Below are 23,328 nucleotides of genomic sequence, written 5' to 3'. Positions count from 1 at the left end.
TAAAACCAGGGATTGCGGATTAGTTCAGTTGGTTCGAGCATGGTACTGGCACCACCAAGGTTGCTGGTTCGAGCCCTGTATGGGCCACTGTAAGCTGCACCCTCCTTAAAAAAAAGGAGTGGCTGAACAAGATGTATAGTGTAGCCCATTTTCTGGGGGGAGGGGAAGTATAGGAGATGTAGATTAGGATATAACACAAAAGTCTGGAAAGATAGTCACTGTTTAGTAAACAGCTGTTATCTCTGGAAATGAGATTGAGGATGGGTCGGAGGAGAAGCTTCCAGTTTTTATTTTACATTCTTCCATATGTTGGAATTCTTTGGTTTTAGCAATACCATTCGTGTGGAGCTTTTTTAAAAACCGGCTTTGGCAGTGCAGGGGAGGAGGAGCTTGGTGGAACAGAAACAGTGACAGCTCTGGAAAGAGGCAGGACCTGGGGCTGTGATTTGCTTGGTGCACTTGAGCCAGCTGCTGCCGCTTTTGGGCTTTTGGACGTGTGGGGGACAGTCCCATGCTGATGGGTGGAGTGGTGGAGGTGGGGAGTGGGGCATGCGGGCTCCTTCAGGGCACATGAGATGAGCCAGTTTTAAAAGCACTAGCGTGACTGGGAAGCCGTTGACATTTTAATGAAAAGGCAATGGAGGAAGCGGCGTGGCAGTCACACTCTGAGTTGCCTCCTGAGGAGGGGTCACTGGGTGGAGCTTTTCTCACCTGGCCGGCAGGCCAGGCCTTGAATTTGCCCTGAGTTAGAACCCTCAGTCTGGGCAGCTTCAGATCAACCAGGGAAAGTCTTCCTTCCATGCGAGGTGGGGAGAGCTGAGCCCTGGTTACTGAGGGCTCCGAAGGGTAGAGCGTGGCCTGGGTCTCAGCTCAGCCGTGGTTCTCCTCCCAGGACGGTGCTGGCAATGCCATAGCAAGAGAGCTCTGGGTGGCAGGCTACACAAGAGAGTGCCAGAGGTATCAGGCATGAGGCTGACTCAGGAGGGTGTGAGCTGTCCCTCCCTGGAGGTGTCCATGAAAGGGCTAACCACCGAGGCTGGTGGTCCCATCAGGGGCAGTGAGGAGGGGAGAGTTGTATGAGACAAGCCCTTTGGGTGGTCAGTGCTCCAGGCTCTAAGAGACAGGGAAAGGGATTCAGCTGATGAAATCAGGGAAGGCTATGTGGGAGAGTCAGCACTTGAGCTGGACCTGGGAAGGTGAGCGTGAGATTTCAGAGAATAGAAATATGACGGTGTTGAAAGGGACCCCAGAGGCCTTCCCTGTGAGGCAGGACACGCACCATCATCACCAATTCCCATGAGGCTCCGGGAGGTGAAGTCACTTGCCCAAGGTCACGCAACTTAAGTTGTACAGTAGCTTTTAAAAGTTCAGAGGGTCCCCAAGGCAGGGCCCGTGGAGGAGCCAGTCGGGCCAGCCAGCATCGTGATTCAGGTCCAGCAGTTAATTAGTAACCGGAAGGCCCTGCAGCCAGCTCCCAGCTGGCAGAACTGGGAAGTTGAACTTGAGCTGGTTTGGGAGCCTGAGCGAGTGGGTGACAGATCGCTCCTGACTGGAAAGGTTGTTCCGGCAATTCAGGATTGGGGGGACCATGCAGAGAGACAGGAGGGCAGAGCTGTGCTCGGGGCTGCTCCCCAGGACCTGAGCTGGGACCCAGGATTTTCAGGTGAGAGGCTCAGCTGTTAGCAGACACCTGCCTGCCAGCCTGCTGGTCTGCCAAATTGACTAACTGGTTACCTTACTTACCTTCCTTCCTAACTACCTATTTACTTCCTTTCCTTCCGAACACTCTCCTTTCTAATTCCCTTTTTATTTCCTAACTCTTCTCTCCCTCCCTTCCTTGTTTCCTCCTTTCCTAATTTCTTTTCCCCTTTCCCTCCTTCCTTCCCTCTTAACTAACTCTCTGCCTTCTCAGTTGCCTGATTTTCTTTCTTCCTAATGAACCCATTTACATCTTCACTTCCTTCCCACTAACTTCACACCTTCCTTTTCTAAATTCCTAACTTCTTCCTGACATTCCAGGCCATGGGCTTTGGCGTCGCACTGCCTGTGTTCAAATCCCATTTATGTCATTTACTAGCTTTGTGACTTGATCACGTCACTGTACCTCCCCAAGCCTCGGTGCCCTCCTTCAAACAGGGATGATGATAGTTCTTAACCCATGGCATTGTGGGAATAAAATCGGATCAAGCTGGCACTTGGTATACACTGTCATTGGTATGTCATTGGCCTGCACTGGGCAGACAGGCGTGTAAATGAATCAATTACAGTAGCGTGTGGACAAAAGAAGCAGGTGCAGAAAAGGGAGCAAGAAGCGTTAGGCGCAGAGAGCTGCTCAAGTGTGGGAGTCATAGTCAAGGTGATGGGAAGGGTGATGGTGGGCAATGGGCATGTCAAAGTTTCCACCAGGACTTAGTACCTACGTATTATGTGAATGGCAACACCTCAAGAAACTTTACAAAATGGTACAAAGATTAAAAAAAAAATAAGCTGATTCACTGTCACCTTGGGTCATGGCCCTCCAGCTTTTTTTTCTGTGGCTGTACACAAATGTCCATGTGCATACAGGTCTTTTTGTTTCCTTTACAAAGATGGTAGCCCTGGTATACCTACCATGTTGAAATCTGCTTTTTTTGCTTGACACCGTAGTACATATATGTTTCTGTTTCCATTTATGTAGGCTTGTATATTTTTTTTGTTTGTTGTTGGGTAATTTTCCGTTTTACACACGTCCTATCATTTATCTTATCAATTCATTCCTTGATTCACTAGTTGAATATATACAGAGCACCGACTTTGTTCCAAGCCCCATTCTAGCTGTGGGGCATTCAACAGTGAACAAGAGAAGTCTTTGCCCTCATGGCACTGATGTTCTCATTTGAAACAGACAATAAAGAGTTGCGTGAGGTGTCAGAGAGTGATAAGTGTTACGAAGTAAAATAGAAAGCAGAAAAAGTGGATAGGGAATGAGCAGACTTGGGTTTGTAGAGTGACCAGCCATCCTGGTTTGTTCAGAACTGTACTCGTTTTGACACTGAAAGTTTCACATCCCAGGAAGCTTTTAAGTCACAGACAAACCAGGACAATCGGTCACCAGTAATCAGAAAAGGCCTGTCTGTGACATTAGTTAGTGGAAGCCAGCTATGCAGCTATCTGGGGGAAGAGCATTCTAGGAAGAGGGAAAAGTAAGTGCCAGGGGCAGGAGGCCAGAGGGCCAGCAAGAAAACCCCAGAGCCCAGACCGTCGTGAGGGGGAGAGCAGTGGAGACAAAGTGGAGATGGAGATGGGAGCCAGCTCGGATGGAATCTCCTAGACCATAGTAAAGACTTGGACTTTGACCCTACAGGTGATGGCAACTTACTGGAGTCTTGAGCAACAAAGTCACATGACCTGATTTACATTTTAAAAGAGTCACTCTGGCTTTTGGTGGAAAACGATGGTAGTGAATGAAAATAGAAACAAAGAATCAGAAGGAAAGCTATGGCAGTAATCCATGCACTGATGCGAGGGGGGTTGTTAGTGCGAGGGGGGGGTGGTTCTGCATGTGTTTGAAAGCTGGCGGCTAGTGGGATTGCATGGTGGAGTGGAGGTGGGGTGAGGGTGCAGGTTTTTAGGATGAATTCCAAGTTGCTGGCGTGAACTTCTGAGTAGGTGGTAGTGCCGTTACTGAGATGGAAGGAGGAGGCTGGGGCAGAGGAGAAGGAATGTGAGTGAACACTTTTTTGTTTTGGACATGTTGAGATTGAGGGGCCTCTGAGTATCTAACAAGTGAAGTGTCGAGGAAGCAGTTGGGCATAGAAATCCAGAATTCAGGAGAGAATCAGGACTAGGGAGACACATTTGGGAATTGTCGAGTGTAGTTGGTACTTAAAGCCTTTAAACTGGTTGAGATCAACTGGGGAACAAGAGTAGACTGAGGTCCAAGGGTGGAGTCCTGAGACAGGCCAGTGTCTAAGGAGACCGGAGAATCCAGCAGAAAGATGGAGGAAGAGCAGTCAGTGAGATAGGAGGAAAACCAGGAGCTCCTGAAGCCAAGTGGGGGAAGTGGGTGTGTCAACTCCGTCTGAGAGGATGAGTGAGAGAAGGATGAAGGATTCATCACTGGTGCTGGCACACAGAGGTCACTGGCCCACTGTTTTGGTGGCATGTGGGGTTGACAGCCTCTTTGTAATGGGTTCAAGAGAGAAAAGGAAAAGGCATGGAGACTGAGTCCAGACAACTCTTTCAAGGAGTTTAACTGAAAGGGGGAACAGAGAAATGGACAGTGCCTGGAGGGGGATGTGAGGTCGAGAGAGAGAGGGAGCTATTACAGCAGGCGGGATTCCAAAGTGGCCTGTGGTGGAACATTTAGGTTGTTATTATTGTCGCTATTATTTTCCTGTTCTAAACAGTGCTGCTGAGAGAATGCCCCATGCGGGGCTTGTTATGGAAAAGAAATGTCCTTGTTCTGGGTATGTGTTTTGTCAACATGACATCCTGCCCATCTGTGTATTGGTTCAACATTTCTATTTTGTTGGAAGATGGAAGGCTCTGATATTGTTCATTTGGGTTTTTCTCGGTTGATACCCCCAGGCACCCTGTGCTTCAGAACCCACAGAGAACCCCTAAGATCACTGAGCTTAAGTCCCTCCCTCACCAACCCTCTTGGCCCTAGCCCCACGGATTCCTCCACTGAGGTGAATTGCAGAGGTCTGGGTGTGGCATGTGGTGGCCACATAGAAAGTTCCAGAAGGGCAGGGGCTGTGTCAGGCCCTGTCAACTCCTTCATTCCCCAGAACACCCCTCATGAACTCCAGGGGAGAGGAAGGACCCCGTGAGTAACTAATGATCACATCAGGCAGCAAAAACTTCATGAGCCAAGACACTGGCTGGGACCGTGTTTCCTGCCTCTTACACAGCCAGAGAGCCGTGGGACAACTGGCCCTGCCCTGGGGACAGCAGGCCAGAGCCCTGGAGGGGTCAGCAGGGAAAGGGCCAAAAGGCCAAGTGCTGGCAGTCAAAGACCAACGCCAGCTGGATGGAGCCGGGCATATGGGCTCCAGATTCCTCTGGAACACCTGCAGGTTCTTGGGAGGCGAAGGGCTCTCAGCTGCCGTGGTTAAGGTCATGGGACCTCATCTTCAGCCCCAGATGTTATATGTTGGGTCTGGGTAGGCCCCAGGGAGCATATCTTCTTACAGACAGACCCCCTACACACACACACACACACACACACACACACACACACACTTCCCAATATACAGCAATATGGACCCAATGACCTACACACACACAGGTGGTTATCCTGTACCACACACGTATCAGTAGACACAGATGTAAACACCCACATGCAGACTCACTCGTACACACACAAGCATATTCACATATGTAAATCTACACACTGACATGTTGACACACTACACAGAGACTCCCTAAAGCACATACACGCACACTGAAAATACACTGACAGTTATCCAGCTGTGACACACAGTGACCACAGAACATGCCGTCATCTTCACACAGACACACACTGACACAAATACCTTGACATCCAGGGACACACGGACACACCAACAAACAAGCACATCTGTGCACAAACCGCCTGCACATAACAATCTCACACACACCCTGACCCACGTACTCACACACACTCTAACAAGCCCCAAGAGTCTCCAGGGCTCTCCTGCAGCTGTTGCCCACCCCGCAGGGGGAGGCGATGTCCCCGAGAACAGAGGTCTCTGGTCCCATCTTAAGCTCTGCTGGGTCCTGAATGACATCAGCAGCCACCTCGCCGCTGCCCGGAGTTGCGAGCTGGGGCCAGGCTGGCGCCAGGCACAGACACTTTGGCCCTTGTTGGGAAAACAGAGAGAGGCTCTCTTCTCCGCTGCCCGTCCTCGGACTCCAACTGCTGGTTCTCTCAGCGGCCTCTCCTCAGGCTGCCGCAGGTACGTGGGGCCGGGGAGGCCAGGGCCTGGCAGAGGGGCCATCAGGGTCAGCAGAGCAGAGGGTGTGGCAGCTCTGTGGGCTGTCTGAGGGGACACCGGGCTGTTGTGCCGCTTACTCTCTCATGGCTCCGCAGGGCTGGGCCTCTCCAAACAGCCTGGCCTGGGTGACTCCCTCCCTTCCCCTGTGGTCACTTTCTCAGCTCCCAAGAAGGCCATGGGGTAGAGTCTCCAGGAGCCCCTTTGTAAATAAAGGTGGGCAGTGTCTACCCACAGAGGGCCAAGGCTGTGGTCTTGGGATGCCCAGTACCCAGCAGTCCCTGCAAGCCAATGGGTTGCCAGGTGAGATCTTGGCTCTGGGCCTTGCCCTTCCAAGCAGGGGTAAGGCTGTGGGGCCCCGGGTGCCCTGAGCCAAGGCCTAGGTGTGCCAGCTTCCTCCACCCTGCTGGGCCGGGGCAGGAAAGACACTGCTTGCTCCTGGCTGCACAGACCAGCAGGTCTGTTTGATCACAAACAGACACTGGCCAGGCTTCGGTCTCTCTGTGGATCCAGCCCAAGGCCTCCAGGGCAGCTGCTCTTCCAGGGGCATTAGGCAGAAGTCCCTGTGGCAGAGAGATAATAGCCCAGAGCCCAGTCTGGGGCTGTCCATAGGAATTCAGGGTTGCAGCATGCCTGTATGGGAGCCTGGGGAGCCCAGCCTGCCCCTCACAAGTTGTGTGACCCTAAGCAAGTCCCATTCTAGGCCTTAGGCTCCCCATCTGTGAAATGGGAGCAAGGGTTCAGACTTTATGCTCTGCTAGGGTCCTTCCAGCCCTAGTCATCCTGGACTTCTGGAGCTGCCTGGGCTCACAGGGATCTTGTACCCTGGCTATCCATCCTTAACCCTTGACGACTCAGCTTGGGCGGCCCCCCGACCGTGCTCCCTCCTTCCCTCCAGAGATGTTTCAATAGAGAGCCTGGGTCCAGGGAATATCATATCTTGTCCCATACAGAGGTTGCTGGCCTCTGGGATAGGAGCACAGATCGGGTTGGTGAGGGCTGGCAAGGGCAGCAGTGCCTGAAGCCCTAGCCAGGTGACACTAACTCTGCAGCCATCTCTCGCATACCTGTTCCTTTTTGTACCCCCAGTATCCACCTGAGCACTGTTACAGAATGGCGGACCATAGCACTAGCGTGGCTGGGACCCCTCGTCCACAGGTGAGTGGGTCTTGGTTCCCCCACCCACCACCAGGGGGCTCACTTCCACAGCTGAGGAAATCTACAGAATCACGCACCAGCCTGGGGGGCCATCCCAGACAGGACTGGGGGGGCGGACAAGAGGCGCTCTGAGCTCACAGAAGTGGGCCATTTGCAGGGTAAATAAGAGACTTGGGAAAGGCTTCAAGAAGTAAATGAGGTAGAAAAATCGTGGGATTGGCCCTGAGAACACCTGGGTTCCCATCCCCATGGGGTTGCCCGTAAGTCCTTGGACAGCTCTTCTCTGGGCCTCAGTTTCCTCGTGCTCACAATTAGCATGACAGCCAGCAGCCTCCCAAGGCTGTTGTGAGAAGCATGGTGAGATAGTGGATGGGTGCATGGGTGGGCAGAGGGAGGGAAGGAGGGAAAGAGAGAGAGAGACGAAGGGAGGGAGGGAGGGAGGAGAGGCAGGGAGGGAGGGAGGGAAGGAAAGAGGGAGGGAGGGAAAGAGAGAGGGAAGGAGGGAGGGAGGGAAGGAGAGAAGGTGGAAGGGAGGGAGAAGGCATCGGGGCCTGGGCCAGGGAAAAGGGATGGGGTCAAGGAGTGGGGACCTACTGATCTTAATCGCCTCTTTTTGTAAATGTCTTTAGCTCTCAAGAGCCAATGGGAACATCAACCTGGGGCCTTCAGCCAACCCAAAGTGAGTTCTGGTCTCTCAAACAACTTTCCTCGCTGGCTCCCCTCATAATTGGCTCCCCTCATCCCTGCTCCTCATGCCTTGGGAATAAAATCCAAGTTCTATGGTCTAGTTTCAAGACCCTCTGCCCTCTGGGCCCAGGACGACCCCCAGCTTTATCTCCCACAAATTCCCCAGCCTTCGCCCATGCCCGGGGCCTGTGCCTGGGACATCCCCGCCCCCCAAAGTCTTCATTATCAGCACCTTCCCACCCCCAGACCTTTCTCAGGCTTTGAAGCCAGATCCCTTACCTTCTCTGCAGTCTTGTCTGGTTTTCTCCCCACGTTGCATGTTGTTTATTAAATCGTGAGATCCCCAGGGGCAGGGGCCAGTATTACAAGCACCCTCTTGGTTAGGAGAACATGGCATTCTTCAACACCAGGGAGGCTTGGGTCTTGGAAAGCTTCCTGTATTCCCCAGCTTCAAAGAGAAAAAGAAGCCTGGTGTGGATCTCAGGATGAGGTTTCCCAAGATTGCAAATGCTGACCCGTGTTCTCGCCTCTTCCCCTAGTGCCCGGCCCACCGACTTCGACTTCCTCAGGGTCATTGGCAAAGGGAACTATGGGAAGGTGAGTCATATGGTGAGGGTAGGAGGCCTGTGTCTCCTTTTCTTCAGCCTCCTCCGTCCCCTGCCTGTCACTTGCATGTGCAAAGAGGGAGTCCACAACCGGCAGAATCACGGACAGACACAGAGCTAGAGCTGGGGGCCAACCGAGGAGTAGTCACCTGAGGGACCTTGCGTTTGTGCTTCTACTTAGGTCCTACTGGCCAAGCGCAAGTCCGACGGGAAGTTCTATGCAGTGAAGGTGCTGCAGAAAAAATCCATCTTAAAGAATAAAGAGGTACCAGAGCCTGGGCATAGGCATTTCCTCTCCTGCTCCTCAACCCCCAGCCTAGGGTGGCTTCCCAAGATGGGCCCCAATTATGAGAGGCCCATGGGCCGAGTACAGAGGGGGTCACAGCAGGCGGTCAGGTGGTACCCAGGGTGCTGACTCTTTTCAAGGCCCTCACCCATAGGACCTTTAGGAGGACCCAGTCCCAGCTCTTTGCATCCCCCTGGGAAATTCAGGGCCCCACCGTGGACAAATCCTCTGCACTGTCTAGGTGCCAGCCTCCCCATCTGTGCAATGTGGGGGTCACACTTTATACTCTCCAAAGACCCTTCAAGCCACAGCCATCTTGGAGTTCCAGATGTTCAGCTGATTTGAGTCTCTTTAAGTCTAACCCCATTCCGAGGAGAGAGCAGGCGCTGAGAGAGGATTGAATATCAAATCAGAGGACTCAGGAGAAGGAATTAGGGTTAACGGACATGGAGGGGGTGGGTAGGAGAGGTCTTCCTGAGGGAGGTGGCCTTGCCGCTAGCATTGAAGGTAGGACTCTTTAGATGGTCTAAAAAGAGGGTGGCTAGGCAGGGGAAACAGCACAAAGAAAGGCTGTGCTGGACTCATGTGTGCAGCAATCCCATATGCTTTGCTTGTCACCCGGGGGTGGGGGTGCAGGGGTTTCTGATCCAGGGGCTGGAGCTGCACCCATGGGGACTGCCCACACAGAACCCTGAATACTAGGCAAGGAGTGGGGCCTGACTCTGAGGGCAACAAGGAGCCACAGTGGGCGTTTGAGGAGGGGCATGAGAAGATCCCGGGCAGGGCAGCCCCCACCAGGGAGGCCACATGGGCTGTGACACGGACTCCTGTCTGTGTGACTCCACAGCAGAACCACATCATGGCAGAGCGCAATGTGCTTTTGAAAAACGTGCAGCACCCCTTCCTCGTGGGCCTGCGTTACTCCTTCCAGACGCCCGAGAAGCTCTACTTTGTGCTCGACTATGTCAATGGGGGAGAGGTAGGTGGGCCCACAGGAAGCTACCCTGGGCTAATGCTTAGCTGTCAGCTGCCCATCCCACATGCCCACTGTGTACCAGGTTCCGGAATGTTCTCACTGCCTCATGACCACAGACCTGTTTTGTTGCTGAAGAAACTGAGGCTCAGGAGCTGACTCACTTGCTCTAGGCCACCCAGCCGTACCTGGCTGAGCCAGGATTGGAACGCAGGTCTTTATTAACTTTCTCCCACAAAGTTGTCTAGACTCACTTCGGTGGATCTGGGAAAGGTCAATGGCCGAGGAGCATTGTGATCGAGATTTCTATTGCTCCCCTTGTACACCAGAGGCCACTGGGTGGAGGTAACCAACCAGTCCCTGTGGTGAACAGAGACTTGAGGCCACCTGGTGACTCAGAAGCACAGCTAGATAAGCTGAGCTCCATCCTGGACTTCGCTGTCTCTCTGGGCAAGTGGCAAAATTTAGTGGGGCCCCCTCAGGGACCCCAAATGTAATCTCTGCGACCACATGCCTTTTGGCCTGATGCCAAGGGGGGAGTTTTTGTCCTGTATCCTTAAGTCCCCTGGTGGAAGTGAAGAGTTTTCCATGACAACAAAATAGACCAAAGCAGTTGGCCCATGGGCAGATCTAACCTGGGCTCAGTTTGACTCAGCCATAATAATCTTATCATCTGGGATGGAGGAAACACACGTCTTTGAACCACCCAGTTTCAAACACCAGCTCTGCCACTGGTGAGCTCCGTTGACCTTGACAAGTCACCTGATGGCTTCAGCCCCTCCCAGGTACCTCTTAGGTGAAACTGGCATCATATTTGCTGCTTTAAACGTGATCTTGAGGATTAAATGAGATAAGACATGTGAAAGGGTTTGGCTTGGAGCCTGGAACACAGTAGGTGCTGAATCCATACTAATGAATCCTCCTGCTGACTCTTTGGACACCCACGACTGCTCTGTGGGGAGGGAGCCCGGCATGCCCTTTGTCATCTGAGTACATTGCAGCTCAGAGAAGGGGTGACTTGGCCAGCTGCCCCCCACCCTGCACTCAAGCAGCTAGAGCCCCCAGGAAACCCTCTCACACACCTCCCCCGCCTCTAGCTCTTCTTCCACCTGCAGCGGGAGCGCAGATTCCTGGAGCCCCGGGCTCGGTTCTATGCCGCCGAGGTGGCCAGTGCCATTGGCTACCTGCACTCCCTCAACATCATCTACAGGTGAGGCCTGCCTGTGGCTCAGAGCCAGGCCCCGCCCTCTGCCTCCACAGCCAGGGGTGTGGGGGTCCCTAAATCGTGATGAAATCCCCGTGAACTTGGTCCTTTGTCTGAGAAGGATCTACAAGCGGGGAAGGCTGGGAGCCTCCTCCTCCCTAGGACAGGTACCCGTCCCCCCTGGGCTCTCCCTTGACATCTCTGTGAGCCTCTACCATTAGTCCTCCCTCCAGGACCAGCTCTCCTCACTAAGGGGCGGAGCCATCACAGTGCACTTTCCTCTTGTTTTCTGCAGGGACCTGAAACCGGAGAACATACTCTTGGACTATCAGGTTGTGTATGTGGGGGTGTGTGTATAGTTACACATGTGTGCTGTGTACCCACAAGTGTGTGCACGGGTGTGCGTGCATTGTGCATGCATACATACGAATAGGGATGCATTGAAGTGTGTGTGTGTGCACATGCTCATACCGGTGCACATGTGTGTACACGTGTGTCATGCGCACTCGAGACCACATGCACATGTACGTGCATGTGCACACATATGTACACGAGGTCTGTGGGGAGCAGGGGTGGAGCCAGGCGGAGGCTGGTGGATTTTGTAGTCCCTCTATGTCTTAGACTGGGTTTCCCGGACATAGATTCTGAGGTGAAGCTTTGGGTGCAGAAGGTAATCGAGAGATCTGCTTTCACGGGGTGAAGAGGCGGGATTGGGCACAGCAAGTGAGCCCTCCGCTGAGCGTACAGGGGCGAGGAGGGCCTGAGCTGAGATGGCCGTTCCAAATTGAGGCAAGGAGGCTAGGCCTTTGAGTCCCTACATCAGTCAGTCATTGGGTGGGGAGAGCCCCTTGGGAGGGGCATAACTTTGGGTGAGGGCAGTGTCCCATATGGGGGCATGGGCGTGACAGCACTTAAAGAGGAGAACTGGGCAGAACCCTGAAGTATCCACTCATTCCATGACGTCCACCAGCCACCCACCCACCCAGCTGCCACAGGGTATGGCTGCTTTCTGGGTCCCTAGCCTTCTGTCACAGGGGCTGCTGCCACCAAGCCCCTTCAGGAAGGGCATTCTGAGCTGCCGCTGTTATAGGGCATAGGTCTGAGTCTGGTGACACTGTGGTCTGCCATCTCCCCACCCTGTCCCCTGTGCTGCTCCCAGCATCTAGTCCAGAAGCCCTGGGTCTCTGAGTGGTGCCTCCAGCCTGTGCCAGGGACATGGAACCCATAGCTGCTGCCCTGGGGTGCGGCATCTGGGCTTTAGGGTTAGGCCTGGCCATACCTTTCTTAGACAACTCTCTGACCCCTGCCTTCCCTCTTCCACAGGGACACGTGGTACTGACGGATTTTGGCCTTTGCAAGGAAGGGGTAGAGCCGGAGGAGACCACGTCCACATTCTGTGGCACCCCCGAGGTGAGCTAAACCTCCTAGGAGAGGGTTAGCCATGAGTGGTTAAGTGCAGATTCTAGAGCCAACAGGTTATACCTGAGGGGGCGCGCTCCTTCCACCCAAACACGTCCCCTGAGCTGCCCGTGCACTCTGCCTTGGTTTCCTCATCTGTATAATGGGGGCAGTAGCTCAAGGCCCTGCTAGGACCCGGCCAGCTACTGGTGACTCTGTCACGGTGATGTCCAATAGAAACAGAAATGCAAACCATATATGCAAATTACAATTTTTTCCAGCAGCCACATTTAAAAAGTAAAAAGAAACAGGTGAAATTGATTTTAATAATATATTTTAACCAACGCCTACATACATAACAGTGTCATTTCAACCTACAATATAAAATTGTTCAGACATTTTATTCTTTTTTTTCCCTAAGTCTTTGAAATCGGTGTGTATTTTACACTGATGGCCCATCTCAGCTCAGAACAGCCACCTTTCAAGTGTTTGGTTGCTAGTGGCTACTGTATTGGACAGCACTGCCCTACCAGGTGAAGTTCATGTGCAACAGGAGGGCCTGGCTTGACAGTTAAGATGGGGGCGTGCAAATGCAAAACACTGGTCTCCTGTCCTCTTCCAGCCACCAAGAGCCTGGAGGGTTAAAATGTGTGCGTCTCTGTATTAATTCATCCATGGCTATCTGTCCTGGCAAGGCCTCCCTGCAGCCTTGGGGTTCAAACCTTTCTTTGAACTCCCACCTGTTTTGACCTTTGGACCTTGTACCCAAAGGGGTTCCCAGATGCTCTCGTGGGGGTGGGGACTGAGGCTGCAGGATGAGGAAACTCCTCCCGACCTGGCATGGGGGGCAAGACTTTAGCCGCTCTGTTCTTCTCCCTATGCTTGAAAAGCCGGGTTTTAGATCTCAGCTGGGTCTCCTCAATTTGGTTTTAGGGTAGCCGATGGACAGATAACCTCTCTGAGCAGGAGCCATTGTCTGTGTTTGTGTATGACAGGGTGTCCGCTGGACAGAACTGACCTCCCAAAGCCTGACAGCCCAACCATCTCTTCCTGAGACATTGCCAGGGGCAGGGAGCAGGGGACATGGCCCCCTGGCTTGTGTAGCAGACATGGCCCCAACGAGTTATCTCTTCCATGATCTTTTCCTCCAAGGGCCTTGTTTACAAGTGGGGAGACAGACTGAGGGTCTTTCAGATAAGCCTGTTTCCCCTCAACAGTACTTGGCTCCGGAAGTGCTTCGTAAAGAGCCTTACGATCGGGCGGTAGACTGGTGGTGCTTGGGGGCTGTTCTCTACGAGATGCTGCACGGCCTGGTAAGTGGGGTGGAGCTGTCTGCCTGGGACTTCTGGCTCTGGGGAGAGATGGGAGCGGGTCTCTCCCTTGTGTCACCTGCTCAGACTCTTCAAGGAACCGTACGAGTCCTCTCTCCACTCCACGCGAATGGAGCTGATGCCAGAGTGAATACAAGGATTGCATATGTTTTTCAATACACCATGTCCCATGTTACTCCCTTGGTGCAGGAAATGGAGTTGTTCTTATTGTACTGAAAGGGAAACTGAGACCCAGACAAGTCACAGTGCTGGTAGGTTGTGACACCAGCCCTGGACCGAAGCCTAGGCTGCCTGCTTCTTGGAGGCAGCTGTAGACTCGCTCCAGGTCAGGCTTCATGCTGGGGTGGCTTTACCAAGAGAGCTTGGTGGGAAATAAGTAAGTCATGGGAATGTAATGCGTGTGTGTGTGTGTGTGTGTGTGTGTGTGTGTGTGTGTGTGTGTGAAAGAGAGAGAGAGAGAGAGAGAGAGAGAGAGAGAGAGAGAGAGAGAGGTGGATATGAAGATGAAGGAACAGGCTCTGTGGAATCTGGAGAAGGAAGACCTGGCAGAGGAGGTAGGAGGAAGAACATCAAGGAAGATGGACCCCACATACGGTTTGGGACCCGGCTCTCTTCCGAGCTATGTCACAGGCTTATTCTCTCTGAACCTGTCTTCTCATCTGAAAAATTACTGTCTTGAGGCATGGTTATGAGGCAGGGGTGAAATGATGAAGGGGAAAGTGTTAACTTTGCCAAGTGCAAAGTTGGTGCACAAGCTAGATTAAGAGAGGTGGGATAGGGGTGCTCCTGGGAGGTCCCTAGGCCTCACACTGGCGGGGGGAGACCCCTCGGCCTTCCCAGCAGCCCTCTCCACTGTGTTGGAAGCCCAGAGGTCTCTGTCTCTCTCCAGTCTTCCAAGTGAGCCATTGCACAGTACACGGGTCTGGCTGAATCCTTCCAGCTACCCAGCTTTTCTCCACGTCTCCCTGCGACCTGTGCCCTCGAACATGCATGATCCTCCAGCTCTCTCCCTCTATCACCAGCCACCCTTCTACAGCAAAGACATATCCCAGATGTATGAGAACATTCTGCACCAGCCGCTACAGATCCCTGGGGGCCGGACGGTGGCTGCCTGTGACCTCCTGCAAGCCCTTCTCCACAAGGACCAGAGGCAGCGGCTGGGCTCTAAAGCAGACTTTGTAGGTGACCGGGCAGTGGAGCAAAGAAGTGGCCCTTCTTTGGGCTCTCACCTTCCTGTAGAGGCAGCTCAGAAGCACAATGACCCTCATCCAGCTGTCCTGTAAAACCAAGCACTGCTAATTCATTCATTTGGAAATTCATAGCTGTTGCCACTTGATTACGACCTCCAGTCTAGTTGTTTTATTCAACCAATACTTCCTGAGCACCTACTATGTGCCAGACATTGAACTAGGTGCTAGGGATTCAATAGACTGGGTCTCTGTCCTTATTAAGTTTATTGGGGGAGGGCAGACAAGAAACAGACATATACAGTTATTATAGAGTATGACAAATATCAGGAAGGAGATAAACAATGAGCTGAGATCATCAGTAATGGGAGGAGGTGCATTCACACTGGCATAGTCAGGGAGGGAGGTCCTCTCTGAGGAGGTGACAATTAAGCTGAGACTTGAAGGATGAAAAGGGACCATGTATGCAGAGCTGGGAGGGGGCATCCCAGACACAGGGCACAGCATGTGCAAGAGTCCTGTGGTGGGAATGAGGAAGAGAGTGGTACACTTTAGGGTATTTTGAGGAGGGGAGTGGTAAGACCCAATTTAAGTTTTAAGAACTCCCTCTGACTTCTGTGCAGACTGGACTTGCTTTTCACAAACACCTGAGCGCTTCCTCCTTGCCAGTGTCCCAGCAAGGCACTCAGGGTATAGAGATGAATAATTCCACAGTCCATTCCCTTAACAAGTTCATTATATTCTTTTTTTTTTATTAAAGCAGCACTTTAAAAATAATCTTACATTTTTCTACTCAACAAAAGATCATTCTGATTTATAAAAGAAAGACCACAGTGCTGTTCTCCTTAGAAGTTTGTTTTCTCTTCTACAATAGCGGTTGAGATGTGTGGATGAGGAGACAGGCTACCTGGGTTTAGATGCCTCCTCTACCGCTTACTAATTGCAGGACCTTGGGCAAATTTCCCCATCTGTATTGACAGCACCTAGCTCATAGCTACTACCGAGATCAAAACGATTAAGATATGCAAAGCACTTAGGCCAGTGCCTGGCACATAGTAAGTGCTTTTTAACTGTTTTTACCAACAGCCCTATATGCCAGGTACTGTGAAATGTAACAGCATTTGGGGCATTTGCCTATCCGTCCCGGGCCAGCTTAAAGAAAAGGGTTTTCAGGGAAGGCTTCTCCCATCCTTCCAGGTGGAAATTTGTGTCTTAAAAAATATATATGATTTTTTAAAATAAGATATACATTCACATAGATCAAAATTCAAAGGATATTCAGAAAAAGTCCTTCCAGCCCCCCAGTTCCTTAGAGGCAACCAATGTCATCAGTTTCTTGGGTATTCTGGAAATATTTTGGATCTGGCTTTTTAACAAGCCCAGGGGCGTGGCGTTCTGATATAGGGAGCCAGAGAATCATTTTTTGAGAAAGGCTGATAGAGAGAGGGCCTTGCTGGAATTGGAGGCAGTTGGTGCCAAGATTGATTTGAAGAAGTGGTGAAACATATGCAGATCTGGGTCCCTGGAAACCTGTAGCATTTTTTGCGCTTTACCTCCCAAACCTTCCTCAGTGAGTTCATTTGGTCTATTTCTCTGGTTTGCATTCTGGAAGAGTCAAGATGCACTGAGGCAGAGTGGAGCAGGATCCCCAAGATCCCCCAGGAACCCTAAGGGCAGGTTCTGCTGTCTTGTTCAGCGACATACCTCCAAAGCTTACCATGCTGCTGACACAGAGTATGTGCTCAGTACATAGTTGTGGAATAAACAAATGCTGTGCGGGAGAAGGGCATGGGTTCTCGATTATGGCGAGGCGGAGAGGCCTGGCTGTGGGATACCCCTTTGTCCTAGGAAACCAGCTGGAGGTGCAAGTTACTTTCCCAGTAAAGGTTTTAGGCCTTGATAGCCAGTGGCCAGTAGAGTTGGAGCTCCCAGCCTTGTGGGTGTGGGTTGCAAGTGCCTATGGGGAGGGTTGCTTCTGATCAGCACCTTCTTCCTGCAGCTTGAGATAAAGAACCATGTGTTCTTCAGCCCCATAAACTGGGATGACTTGTATCACAAGAGGCTGACTCCACCCTTCAACCCCAACGTGGTAAGAGGTCACCGCATTCAGGTTCTGTGTACCCAGGGCCGGTGGGAGTTTGGAGGGTATCTGCCAACTCTACAGGTGGGAAAACCGGCTCCAAGTGGCTCCATGATTTGTCCAAGGCCACACAGTAAGTTAGAGGCAGAACGGGGTCTAGAACCCAGACGTCACAACTGCCAGTTCAGCTCTGTGTGATGAGGCATGCTTCCGCTCCTTTATGTTTTAGCACCAATAACCTTCATTGCACAGTCCTTTACAGTTTTTAAAGTGCTCTGTGTCACATAGCACACCTAGACGGAGCCAAGCCCTGTAAGGATATTTTCTTCTCTATAGTTAGCTTTCTTCCTGATAATAAAAATGATATGTATTTATTGTAGAAAGAAAGCGTGTGAAACAGAGACGTGTAAAGCAGCAGGGAGAAAGAGCTTATTATCTCACTACCCAAGAGAAAGCATAGCTGGCATGTTTCCTTCCAGTCTTTTTTCTATTTGCTTTTTTTTTTTTTTTACATAGGTCATATATAGATAGATACTTCTCCCACCCCACCTTCTTTTTTTTGCTAAAAGCTACGTCATTATTTCCCCAACTCATATAAAACTTTATAAGTATTTTAAGTGGCTCCTATTATTTCAACCCTATGTTGATGACAATTTATTCAATCGTGCTCCTAATGGTGAATTTTAGGTTATTACCATTGTTTTTCTTTATCACAATGTACTGATGAACATATTTAAGTGTCTATCTTTGCCTGGAGTTCTGATTTTTCCTGGAGATGGATCCCAGATGGGGAATCACAGGTCCACGAATGTAAACGTTTTTCAGTTCTTGACTCATGCCGCCATCACTGGGTGTTAGGAAGGCCCGTCTACTTCCCACCAGTAGCTTCTGCTGGAGAATTGTCATCTTATTCTCTGCAGCATGCATGTGGGTTGTTGTGCTTTACTTTGCAACTTTGTTGAGTAAAAACATGGCCTCTTGTACTGTTTTAATTTGTATTTCTTTCATTTATAGTGAAGGTGTTTGTTTTTAAATGTTAATGAGCAGTGGTAGTATGAATGAATGGAGCCCCATTTGAGGTGGACATGGCAGGTTCTCTTGGCTACCTGTAACGTGTCGAGCAGTGTCAGGGCCCGTCCATCCAGGCAGCCTGCACACCTCAACACTGTCAATGTTATTCGCTATTTACATCGTTCCTTAGGTGAGATACCTGTTCATGAACGTGTCTTTGAGCACCAGACTCTTGACATCAGTTGTCAGATAGGATACACACAGTCCAGGCACCTGCAAGGTTTCTTTATCTGGGGATTAAAAAGAGACGAAGATAATGTTGGACATACACCCTGAAGAGAGAATAATATACAGAAAACTAGACAAGGAGGAAGTAGAATGCAATGCATGGACTGCAGAGTGAGACATGCTAGGGGTGAATGAATTCCTGGTTCTGCCACCTACCCCTTGTGAGACCTTCAATAAGTTTCTTTAGCATCAGTGTCTTCATTTGTAAAAAAACAGAAAATGCCTGCCTTGTTTCGGGCCACACAGCTGACTAACAAGGGCCAAAATCAGGATTCACATTCTGGTTGGAACTCTAAGCCCTGGGCTAGAACCACTGTGCCCTGTAGCCTTTTAAGAAGCTGGAAGCCACGGTCTGTTTGGTTCCACAGCCTACGGCTTGAATACTGAAGCAGGTCTGCAGACCCTTCCACTTGCCCACCTGCTTACTTCATAAAACCCAGACCGTGCTTCCTCCACTGATAGGTTGTATCAGTTAGCTCTTGCCGCTATAACAAGCCACCCCCAAACAAGGTGCTTATTTCATTTGGATTCTATGGCATGGTTGTGTAGTTTTTTTGGCCTGGGCCAGGGCAGTTGTCTCTGCTGGGCTCACTCATGTTAGTCGTCAGCTAGCTGGTCAGCTGGCAGTTGATGATCTACAGTTGCCTCACTCACGTAGCTGGCAGTTCGCCGGCAGCTGGGACAACTGGGTTCTCCTTCATGAGGCAGGCTTCTTATACATCAACAGGCTGGCCTGGGCTTCTTCACATGGTGGCCTTAGGGCTCCAAGTGCAGTAAGAGAGAACTTCCAGTGTGCGTTTTTCAAGCCTCTGATGGCATCACATTTGGTGATGTCCCGTTGGCCCAAGCAAGTCACATAGCTAACCCATATTAAAGGGGTGGAGAAATAGACTCCACCACTGGATGGGAATGGAGAATTTGTGATCATTTTCATAAGCTCTCACACAGATCTTCCTCCAAAATAGCTAAAGCAGCCCAGTCACTCTCTACCATACTACCCTATTTTATCTTTTTCATAAGACTTATTAACACCCAAAATTATCTCTTTGTAAGCATGCTTATTACCAATTTTCCTACTCCCTATATAAGCTCCATGAAAGTAAGAGCCCACTCTATTTCGTTTCTCTGCATTCCCAGTGCCATGAACCATGCCTGGTAGGCATTCAGTAAATATATGTTGACTATTTAAATATATATGTAGTAAATATATGTGGAGCAGGCAGGACGCCAGGGGGGTAGAGGAATTGATATGTGGTAGTTGGGCCTTGTGGAATCAAATAACTAATGTAAATGCATGGGTAAGTGACAGTTAAAAAGGGTGTCCCTGAGGCACTCTCAGGGCTTGTGGGTTCCTTCAGCAGTTCTGACCCCACTGTTCCCTTCTCATCATTGGTTTATATTCACAGGCTGGACCTGATGACTTAAAAAACTTTGACCCTGAGTTCACCCAGGAAGCCGTGTCAAAGTCCATTGGCTGCACTCCTGACACTGTGGCCAGCAGCTCCGGGGCCTCAAGTGCATTCCTGGGATTTTCCTATGTGCCAGAGGATGATGCCGTCATGGATTGCTAGAAGTGCCTGTGAAACCACTGGTATCTATAAGGAATTACCTTCAGCTGCTAGGAACAGAGATTCGAAATTAACAGTGGCTTTAAAACGATTCGTTTTTTTCCAGCACATAAAGAATGGTGTGGGGCCAGCCTGGTGGCTCAGGTTGTTGGAGCTCCGTGCTCCTAACTCCGAAGGCTGCCGGTTCGATTCCCACATGGGCCAGTGGGCTCTCAACCACAAGGTTGCCAGTTCAATTCCTCGAGTCCCGCAAGGGATGTGAGCTGCGACCCCAGCAACTAGCAACGGCAACTGGACCTGGAGCTGAGCTGCGCCCTCCACAACTAAGACTGAAAGGACAACAACTTGACTTGGAGAAAAGTCCTTACACACTGTTCCCCAATAAAGTCCTGTTCCCCTTCCCCAATAAAATCTTAAAAAAAAAAAAAAAGAATGGTGTTAGGTGGTCCAGGGCTGGTCTGACAGGTCACCAGGTACTCAAAAGCTTCCTGTATTTTGCTCTGCCATCCTTGGCAAACAGCTTCAATATTAGTTGCTACATTATCATAGGTGGTTACTGGAGTGCTAGCCACTGCTTTTGTGTCTGGGCAGGAACAAAAGGAGGAAAGGAACTGGTAGTTTCCCAGAAGCCCCACCCAGTGACTTCTGCTCATTAGCCACCCACCCTTACCTGTAATGGAGGCTGGGATATGTGATTTATTAGCTGGCACATTACTATATAACACAGGCATTCTGACTCTAAGGGAGAAGGGGGAAATGTTGGGTAGGCAAACAGAGGGCCTCTTGGTGTTTGGATTTTGATCTCAGTGTAAAATGACAGAGATGTGACAAGTCCATACAGTACCACCCAACATCCTCTTATTTTTCTTTGTTGTGGGTAGTATGAGACATTTGTTGTTAGGTTTGTCTTCCTGGCATCTGAACCCCTCCTATATTCAGGGAATCTCCCAGTTTATGAGCCTGGATGAGGGGCAATAACTACCTCCACGTAAACAGTAGCTGAAATTCTAGATACTGACTTTCCCAGCGTCCCCTGCAGCTAAGGCCATACCTGTGGCCCAGGGATGTACCGGTGCCAGATTTTGACAAAAGGAAGTGACTGGAAGCTCTCTTTCATGTGGTAGCTGTGGTGACAGCACCCACAAAAACAAGTTCCTGGTGTAGAAGTGGCAACAGAGCAAATTGCAGCAACTGGGACTCGGTGGCAGCAGCAGCAGCAGCGATTTCCTCAGCAGATCAGTGCTGCGGCATCATTCCTGGGAAGCCTGGAGCCTCGTCCTCTAGCTTTCCAATGATTTTGAGAGCTTCTGATCCTTTTAACACCCTCCTTTTTGGCTTAATTGGCCAGTGAACACCAGCCTATGCTGAACCAGTTTCTGTGCTAGGCTCTTTCAAGTTTACTATCAGTTTTTTTTTCCTAAAGATTTTATTGGAGAAGGGGAACGGGACTTTATTGGGGAACAGTGTGTACTTCCAGGACTTTTTCCCAAGTCGTTGTCCTTTCAATCTTAGTTTTGGAGGGTGCTGTTCAGCTTCAAGTTGTTGTCCTTTCAGTCTTAGTTGTGGAGGGCGCAGCTCAGCTCCAGATCCAGTTGCCGTTGCTAGTTGCAAGGGGCGCAGCCCACCATCCCTTGCAGAACTCGAGGAGTTGAACCGGCAACCTTGTTGTTGAGAGCCCACTGGCCCATGTGGGAATCGAACTGGTAGCCTTCAGACTTAGGAGCATTGAGCTCCAACCACCTGAGCCACTGCGCCGGCCCTTTACTATCAGTTTTTAACCAAACACCCTCACGTAGAAACTATCTCCTTTTACCAATGAAGAAATAGAGTCAGAGAAGCCATTCCTTGCCTGAAGGTCACATAGCCAATAAGGGACAGACTGGGTCTTAGAGCCACATAAGCTGACTCCAGGGCTCTCACATGTAACCTCTGTGCTGGTCTGCCTCTCACGCTGGTTGTTAGGTCCAAGGGAATGGCTGTCAAAATCTCTAATAAGAGAGCCAAGTCAGGAATTGGCCGGAATAAGCTAGGTGGTGAAAAGGAGTCATTCAACTGGACGCCCATGGTCTAAGCCTGGCTGCCAAGTTCAGGCTGTGCTCTACCTCACCTGCCCTGTACGTTTGACAGGTCTATGGCCATGAGGAGCCCAGGCCTGGGACAGGGCTGGAGGCTGGTGCACGCTTGGTGACCAGAGCTTCCCAGACACCTATGGAGCTCCGTGTGTTCAAGATTAGTCATTTCTCAGGATAATTCTGGACAGAATGTGAGCACATAACACCTGCTGAATTCAGGATACCCTGCACTTGTAGGATGGATCATGCTGCTTTATTTCAGGGGAAAGTGGTTTTCTTTTTCACAAAACTGTGGTTCACCACCTACTTCTGGGTGCTCTTATTAGCTTTTTGGTTTGTGGACAAGAGGGGAACTTTCTTTACGTCAGTGTGTTATAGTAATTTCATTGCCTTTTCCTCTTAATTCAGTCCCACTCTTTTCCTTCCATTTTTCCAGGGCAGCCCCCGACCCCAGGAATTACAAGGCATGAAGCTGAATACCATGGAGAACACGCCAATGACACTGACACTGACCTCCTGGAGATCAAAGCTGGGTCAGGAAGAGCTACTGTTACCCTTTGACATGCATTGAGAACTCTGAAACACTCTGATTTGATTTCTATCTTAATAGTGTCTATCTTAATTGACAAATGTGGAACATGATGAGGGAGAAGCCCAAATTCCCAAAGCAAAAAGCAAGAGTGTGTAATTGTCAGAAACACGATAGTATTGTCAAAAGTACACAATCGGCTGTGGATTGTGACACGCATAATCGTTCTATCTGTTCTAAGACTAAAAGAGCACAACATTTTCACCAGAATAGAAAATAAAGAAAAACTATGATATTAATCATGCTACGCCTATGTGTACTGAACACATTCTGAGTTTTATGTACATAATCTACAATCCTCACAATAAGCCAGCACTTAGAAATTATTAACCTTAATTTACAGACAAGACACATGTGCTCAGGGCGATCAAGCAATTTGCCCAGGGTCACCCAGCTGGTATAAGGCATAGCCAGGAAGTGAACTTGGTGGCAGCTGATTCTAAGACCCTTGATTTTTCTACAACCTTCAACAGTGGGAGAAGTGCTCTGCACGGGTATGCTTTTGGTCTTCCGGCAAACACAGACTGCACATCAGGCAGAAGGATCCCAAGACCTGTGCCAACACTCAAGTGGCACTGCGTACTCTCTCTACAGTGGAAATACATCCCTTCCATTTTTATCCCTAACTGGAGGTTGTATTCACTCAATTTTGTACCACAATACGGTGTCCCCAGGAAGAGAATTCTCACCCTCCTCCACGTTTTAACTTTGCAATGACAAGAGTTGTTAAAAGGCAACAAGAGTTGTGCGTGTGTGTTGTTTTAGGATTCCCAAACTCCGACCACTCTGTACACGTTGAAGAGTGTTAACAAACATAAGTACAAATCGAAGCTGTCTGAAGTCTGTGCGCTCGTCGGGTTGGGCCGGCGAGGCGGTGGCGTTGCCCAAAAGTCCACATGTTCTCAGGGCCTGGAGAGCAGGAGGAGGCCGGTTT

At 50.5% G+C, this 23,328-nt stretch overlaps 1 protein-coding gene across 36 annotated transcripts; it reads left to right on the top strand.

Annotated features, from left to right (window-relative positions):
• The first annotated feature begins 1,211 nt into the window (after positions 1-1,211).
• SGK2 (serum/glucocorticoid regulated kinase 2) lies at positions 1,212-23,129 on the top strand. 36 transcript variants are annotated; one of them, XM_081034578.1, is made up of 15 exons: positions 1,212-1,663; positions 5,842-5,921; positions 7,047-7,115; positions 7,745-7,794; positions 8,342-8,399; positions 8,589-8,672; positions 9,541-9,672; positions 10,782-10,876; positions 11,166-11,202; positions 12,194-12,280; positions 13,486-13,581; positions 14,622-14,777; positions 16,786-16,875; positions 19,572-19,756; positions 22,242-23,129. In XM_081034578.1, exons 3-14 carry the CDS (start codon positions 7,071-7,073, stop codon positions 19,734-19,736), a joined length of 1,095 nt encoding a protein of 364 aa, XP_080890704.1. In that variant the 5' UTR covers positions 1,212-1,663; positions 5,842-5,921; positions 7,047-7,070; the 3' UTR covers positions 19,737-19,756; positions 22,242-23,129. The 36 variants fall into 36 exon arrangements, with proteins under 36 accessions (XP_080890704.1, XP_080890729.1, XP_080890706.1 ...); XM_081034603.1 differs by having other exon boundaries at positions 10,764-10,876; XM_081034580.1 differs by having other exon boundaries at positions 5,757-5,921.
• Positions 23,130-23,328: the final 199 nt, after the last annotated feature.

This window comes from Rhinolophus hipposideros (assembly GCF_964194185.1).
Source record: "Rhinolophus hipposideros genome assembly, chromosome: 22".
NCBI classification, from domain to species: Eukaryota; Metazoa; Chordata; class Mammalia; order Chiroptera; family Rhinolophidae; genus Rhinolophus; species Rhinolophus hipposideros.
The sequence above is the reverse complement of the archived record's forward strand: the minus strand, read 5'-3'. Positions and strand labels throughout refer to the sequence as shown.